We start from the raw sequence: 7,382 nt of genomic DNA on the forward strand, positions 1-7,382 counted from the left end.
TCAAAGTCTGGAGGTAGACAGCCTCCTGTAACGTACTAAGCACGTATCAGGTTCCTGTCTTGTTGCTCCAGCTCTAAGTCTGAGCTGACGGTTCCCACTCAAGCTATCATGTCCCCCTTTCAGCCAGCAGGAGGGAGGAAAGGGAAGGAAAAGGGCACGCTCCCTACTGACACTTCCTGAAAGGTACACAGACCATTTCCACTCACATCTCATTGGCCATAATTAAGTTATATGGCCACATCTAGCTTCAAGGAAGGTCAAGAAATGTAGCTAAAATAAGAGGCTCTGTTGCTACAGAAGGGAAGAAGAGATTAGGGGACATCTACCAGCCTTGGCCAAGTCTATTATCAGGCAGGTGGTCAAAAGGGTCACTGAGAAGTCATTATTGGGGAACAAAAAAAAATGGAGGCTCTTCAGGCATTGGAAATGGCATGGCTTACTGTTTAAAAAGATGAAAATGGACCTATTCTTAGAAAAAGGGGAATTGAGAATAAAGACAAGCAGATTAAATACTTTACAGAACTTCAAGAAAAACTGAATTTATTTCTTTGGGTTTTTATGAAGATAGCAGTCCCATAGTGAAATATATGTAAGTGGCCTATCATTTTAAAATAACCTATAATAACATATTGGATTATCCAAATTACTTGACTTTATTGAAACGCCACTGAAATATATTACCAGCATTTCATTCACTCATTTTCCCATTCAACAAACAAATATCAAGTGCCAGGCACTGACCTTGGTCGGGGGATATAATTGTGAAAAAAAGTGAAAACAGAACAATGGTCCAGCCCACATAGTGTTTGTATGAGACGGATTCTAACCAACTATTCACACAAATAAATCTAAACCTGTAATTGTGATAAGTGATGGGGGAAATATGGTATAAAGTTAAAAGTGGTATTTGCCCTAGGCAAGGTAGTCAAAGAAACCTTCCCAGAGGAGGTGATGCTTGGGCTGAGGTCTGAAGGAGAAGTACAGGGAACTAAGTGGGGGGGAGGGAGGATGCTGGCTAATAGGGGGTTTGAATATTCTTGAGTGGAGGAGAACTGTGCAAGCTCCAATAGCAGAATATAACAATACAAGACTTGAGACAAAAGCATGAAAAGGTACTATGGTTTGCTACCTTTCTGGTAAGCAAGACAGTAAATAAGAAACTACGCATGTATCTGTTTATTTGTGCAAAATGCACATGCGCACACATATGTGAGAAACCAGAAAAAGAATGAGATTGGTTACCTACAGCAAGTAAGGAGGAATGGAGTGGAAAGAATAGGATGTAAGGGATATGGGAGTGGAAGAGACATGGGGCAGTGACAGGTCTCGGAGTATAACTTTTTGTATACTTCTGACTTTCAGAACCCTGTTAGTGGTACATACCCAAAAGTAAATAAATTTAAATCAGCCAGGTTGTTGAGAAGGGAGAATTCAAAAAGAAATACAAACAGTAACATATGAACCTAACTGAATACAAATGAATTACAAATTACAAACTAATTACAATGAACAACACAACCAGATTGACGTGGATGAGGAAGAAAAGAATTAACTCAATATAACTTCGGAACACAGTATTTTAACTATATATACTAAAGTTAAATTAAATTTGCTTAGCAATTGTGAAACTATGAGTATTCTAGGATTGAGCAAATAAGTAAAATAAAGAAAGCAGGAATGGTGGGATAAACCCTGTGATGTTGGACTCAATCAGAGGTATCAGTATGAATTCACTCACACACATGGGGTGGGGAGAAACAAGTATAGACGTGTGCAGGTGTGTGCATTCATATGCCTCCTAGCTCTGTCTGCAGAGAGGGCCTAGAAGCACTGTCAGCCCAGCAGGAGAAGGATACTCAGTGCTCAGCTCTTGGTTTCTAAATATTATTCTCTAATAAAAGGAAATGGGGTTCCTTGAATTCCTGGGCTGGATCAAGACGAATACAAGTTGAGCCTGGAGTACCATGTGATGCCAGAAAGTAAGAAAGTGCCTGAAAAATTATAGGGACATGAAAGAACATGGGAAGGGTTCCCAATGGCCAAATCTGGGACAACCTGACTAATGAAAATGATAGCAGTGGGTTATAACCCATAGAAGATAACATCCGTGAGTCCATTCTAATAAAAATAAGTAATTAAATAAAGGAATAAATGGGGGAGAAGGGACAGTTCTTCCTTTCAGAATTCCATTAATAGTGTAGAAAGAAAGATGCGAATTACTGCTAGACAAACACCACAGTGAGAATTGTTTCAAGCAATAACCATCACCAGATGATAAAACTAGTGGGCAAGAGCACGAAAAAAACCAGCATTTACATATTCTCATAGTAGCTTACTATATGGTAGTTATTCATTATAAAGGGAAAAATACAGTAACTTACAGTGAAGAAATCTGGTAGACACCACCTTAGGCACGTGATCAAACTTAGCAACCCCAGTAACAAGCCGTATTGACATCACGAGTCTCCTGACAGGATGCACTGAGAAGGGCACAACATCACTTCTGTGGTGCTCTTGCCAAAATTGCATTACCTGGATTTAATTGTGAAGAAAAATAAGAAAAAAAAATACAAGTTGAGGTACATTTAAAACAAATGTCCAGTGCTCTGTCACTGTCAAAGTCATGAATGACAAAGACAGAATGAGGAACTGTCCCAAATTAAAGGAGGCTAAGACATGACAATTTGACGCAATGTGGGATCTTGTTTCCCCCTAAAAAAGACACTAGTGGGATAATTAATAAACTAAGTAAGGTTTGTACATTAGATAATTGTGGTGTATCAAAGTGAATTTTCTGCATTTTATCATTGTATTGTGGTTAAAGATAACATTTGGGAAGCTGAATGAAGGGTATATGGGAACCCTTTGAGTTACCTTTGGCCCTTTTTTTGTAAATCTGAAATTATTTTATAATTATTTTTAAATATAAAGTTTAAAATAATGCAAAAGAACTCTAATGAACTCTTCTGTTATTAAAATCCAGCATACTTGGAGCACCTGGGTGCCTCAGTCAGTTACGTATCCGACTCTTGATTTCTGCTCAGCTCATGATCTCAGGGTCCTGGGATCCAGGCCCCCATCAGTCTCTGCACTCATCGCTGAGTCTACTTGTCCCTCTCCCTCTGTTTCTCACCCCACTTGTGCTCTCTGTACATATATCTCTAAAATAAATAAATAAAAATCTTTAAAAAATAATCCAGCATACTTGTCAAAAATACATGATGAGGCTTGAGAAGTAGGCAGGCCAGATAATGTCAGGACTTGGTAGCCATGTTAAGGGACTTAGGTCTTTTACCTTCAGAGTAATGAGAAACCATTGAAGGGTTTTAAGAAGAGGTTGGGAGTGGGTCAGTTTATCAGTGAGGGCCCCAATGGAAGCATATGGCTCACTTGAAATAAGATAATTTGAGGAAGATTATTTAGAGGAGACTATAAAAGTATGGGTATAGGGAACCATTCAATTAAAGCCAACAGGTGGGTGGGTAGAGCAAGAAAAGGGAACTCAGGCTGACAAGGAGAGGTTAGTCAAAAAAGGATAAAGTCGTGGAAATAGAGAACGGTTAAAGGAGGGAGGTAATTAACAATGTCAAAGAGTGAGATAAGAGCCTTTGGGTAGAGTCATGTGGTCTCAATGAAACAATAATGGAGCAGGGCCCACGAGAGTGAGCGGAGAAGTGAGAGAATGACAAAATAGATACAACCCTTTTGATATGTTTGGCTGTGGTGCAGAGGGGAAACATAGGACACATGTCGTTCTGTAAGCTTTCCAATTATCCATTGTGAAATCATCTGGAACAGTGGGAACACCTTTAACAAATTCTCCAAAGCAACACAACTACAAAGAATGGCTCTTTGTTGAGTCTTAAGCTTATCTACAGAATGACACTGTTAACAATCATAATCAAATAAAATGTTCAACTTTAGTACCCAAAAGACACCCGTTTTCCAAATTCAAACATGTTCATCAAAAAATAGAAAGTTTCCTGAGATCACAAGTTGCAATGATATTGACATTTTCATTTGAGAGCACTCAGGCATGATTTACAGGGAAGTCAATGTGATAGCATTTCTAGTGCCTCAAGTATACGTCTAGACATAAAATAAATTTTTTTTTTTAAGATTTTATTGATTTGACAGAGAGAGAGAGAGAGCACAGGCAGGTGAACAGCCAGCAGAGGGAGAAGGAGAAGCAGGCTCCACGACTAGCAGGGAGCCTGACTCGGGGCTTGATCCCAAGGGTCCTGGGATCATGACCTGAGCTGAAGGCAGATGCCCAACTGACCAGGTGCCCCATAAAATAAAAGACTTAAAGACAATTCTTTTGTGATGTTTTGTCTTCAGGAAAAATATAGAACACACAAATATAACAATGTTTTATGTGTCTGCATGGCACTTATTTTCCCCAGAACACGGCAACTTTGGGAAAAAACGGATGCTTTTGTAACAACTGCAGTTGCTTTTTATTCTAGTCTCTTAAACAGGCTAGTTTCTAGAATCCTGCTTCCAGAAGGCTCCTCCAGGCTCCCAGGCAGTTTTGCATGTACGTGCTAGGTGCTGGATCCCACTGTTCCTTGCAGAAGTTTTGGGAAAAGCTACACACCTTGATCTCTCTCTTGTCACCATCTGCCTTGCTGTGTGACCCTTCCTACCACCATTCATAGCTACTTCTAAGGGCTGAAAGTTTTGCTCTCCTAGTGCTTTTAGCCCTTTGAGCCAACCTTAAATGGTCCAGCAGTTTTTATAATTACAGCCCAATTGAGCAATCTGACTCCCTTCATGAGCACAAGGTGGTCAAGGTCATTGCCCAGCTTCCCATGGTTGTTCCCCTCACCCCAAATTAATATTGCCTGCAAATTCACCTTCTTGCTTTCTGAGCCTTGTTCTTTTTCGTTCTAAGTCATGTTTACAGTCTCTTTTGCTGGATCATTAGGCATAAAGTCTCCATCATCATTTCTTGCAGGGCACTCTCATGAACCCAGAGTTCCTGAGGGAAGGCTTGCAGGTGAAACTCCCCAGCATAGCCCTAATTGCTAGATTACTGCTTTTCAAAAGTTGGTAGTGCTCAGAATTAATAATTTTCAGCTGAACAATCCTCAATCTACAAATACACACTTAAAAGATTTTGTACTATCTTCCTGAACCTATTTCTCCCGAAATTTGGTTGAAATTGGCCTGAAAGATCAAATTAGATTATACATGGAAGCATGAAATTTTCATCTTTCATCCCATTGGAAGTCAAGTGAAACAGAAGTAGCTATTACTGAATCACCCTGAATTTTCAGCACTTAACGAATATATTTTTAACAACTGAAAGTTAGTGTTTTTCTCTCTAAGATAAATACACTTGTTTGGGGGACACTTGTTTTTAATCAATTCCATTACATTGTTCTTAGATTACTCTTTCATACCGACACTTTTTTTTTCTAACAGATAGAATGAGGAAGCTTTGTGTTGGTAATAAAACTACTAGAATTTGGACTAAGAATCTAACTTTTTAAATGGAGGCCAATGGAAGCTCCTAAATTTTAGTACCCTAATTACACAATAACAACTGAAGTTAAAATTCCTCTTTTAATTCTTTAAATTTCAGGTTCCTCCCCTGAAATGCTGCTGAGAACGAGCACATGATAAGCTAAGGTGGCTGGGAACTGTTGGCCTGAGGAGCTAATTCTAATAGACACTGACAAAGGAATACAGGAAACATGAGTATAAAAGTGAAAAATGATAGGAAGTAAAAAGCCGACCCTCCACCTGGGTCACAACGCATTCAATCCATGTTTGTCACACTGGGTCAGTGGCCTCTGTGAATGTCTTTATATAGAGCATCTGGACTTTCAGAAAAAGCCAGAGACTCACATACTTCAAGAAGCATAAAAATACATTTCAAGTCAGTCCCCTCAATTATAAAAATGTTAGCCAAAGAAGAAAATTTCCATACTGAATTTTTAATTGAGTTTTAAAAAGTCCTTTCTACCTAAAAAAAAAAAAAAAAAAAAGTCACAATAAAACATTTATGGAACTGTATAGAAGTATGTCCAACATTATCCGAACTTCTTGATTTTAATGTTTGAATCCAAATGTGACATATATTTAACAATCCATTTGCTTTCCAACAAACTAAAATTTAAAGGAAAAAATACATTTTGTCTTCCCAAATATAAGTGGCATAAAACTATATTTGGTTTTCATAAGTTAGAAGCATAACTGCCTTTAGCTAAAACCCAATAAAGAACATAGATAATGCAGATTCCTTTAAATTAAAACACATTTCGGCATATACGTATGTGCATACATGCTGGAGGAATATATATAATCTGTAAAGTGAAGTCAAATATGCAGACCCTATTTATAAAACAAAGGCTGAGGAATTTAAATGCCTAGATTACACAATACCTTGCCAAAACTTTTTATCCACAGAATAATCCCTTGAAAGTGGCTATTAGATGAAACAACAAAAACTTTTATCCAACGTTTTAGCCCCTTTTGTTGACTTTCTTTTCTTCTTGATCCACTCACAAAAGACAAAGTGTATATTTTTTACATATGTAAACATCAGACTTCCAAGCCATATTATACAGTCCTTAGAAACAATTCATTTCTTCAGCTCTTCCTGCACACCTGGGTTGGTGGAGTCTTTATCTCTGAGCTCTTCTGTTTCTCCCTTGAAAACAAACTCAGCAGGCACTGGGTGTTCCTGTCCTGTGGATTTCACAGCATGAGCGGCATAGTTGAGGCTGGTATTTTCACTCCAATGCCAGTAACCTGATAAGGGGTTGTAGAGCATTCCTGCCACAGTTTGAACTGACAGACCGTCTGAAAAAAACAATCAAAAAGAGTAGATTTAAAAGTAATTACTTTCCAAATGCCAAGACTCTAATGCTACTCTATATTAAAAAAGGATTCCTGACTCGATGGGAAAAAATACTGTGTAACCAAGTCCAAATCATTCTTTACTATAGCACAGAACAGGAACTCTAAAGCAGATTGCTTAGGTTCAAATCCCAGCCTGGCACCTATTAGGTGGTGACCAATGCCAAATCACTTAACCTTTCTGAATCCCAATATTCTCACACATACAGAACATATAGTCCTAGAGTTCTTAGAATTAGATGAGATATGCAAATAAAGTAGCACAATGCTCGGAATTTGGTAAGTACTTAATAAATGTAAGCTTTTATCAGAAAATATCTGTCAATAAGTGATTGTTCCTATAAAGCATCTTACAATACTTTTTCCTACTCTGTTTTCAGCAATATTACTTGCAGAAATCTTTAGAACTTCCTCCATTGCCTTGGATTGATACTATTCCAATATTCCAAATCAAGTTTACTGGTACACTGTTATGTGAACAGGAAGACTGAGACATACATGAGTTAAGCAGT

The 7,382-nt window shown here is 38.2% G+C and overlaps 1 protein-coding gene across 1 annotated transcript in view; it reads right to left on the minus strand.

Moving 5' to 3' along the window:
• Positions 1-529: 529 nt before the first annotated feature.
• The window catches only part of COQ3 (coenzyme Q3, methyltransferase), a 27,481-nt gene continuing 20,628 nt past the window's right edge, over positions 530-7,382 (minus strand). Inside the window, exons 7-8 of the mRNA XM_040627564.1 lie at positions 6,619-6,813; positions 530-2,532 (exon numbers count right to left, since the gene is read on the minus strand). Coding sequence (XP_040483498.1) covers positions 2,498-2,532; positions 6,619-6,813 — 230 coding nt within the window. The 3' untranslated portion in view covers positions 530-2,497. The remainder of the gene's footprint in view (positions 2,533-6,618; positions 6,814-7,382) is intronic.

This window comes from Ursus maritimus, unplaced genomic scaffold (assembly GCF_017311325.1).
Source record: "Ursus maritimus isolate PB19 unplaced genomic scaffold, ASM1731132v1 scaffold_13, whole genome shotgun sequence".
NCBI lineage: Eukaryota > Metazoa > Chordata > Mammalia > Carnivora > Ursidae > Ursus > Ursus maritimus.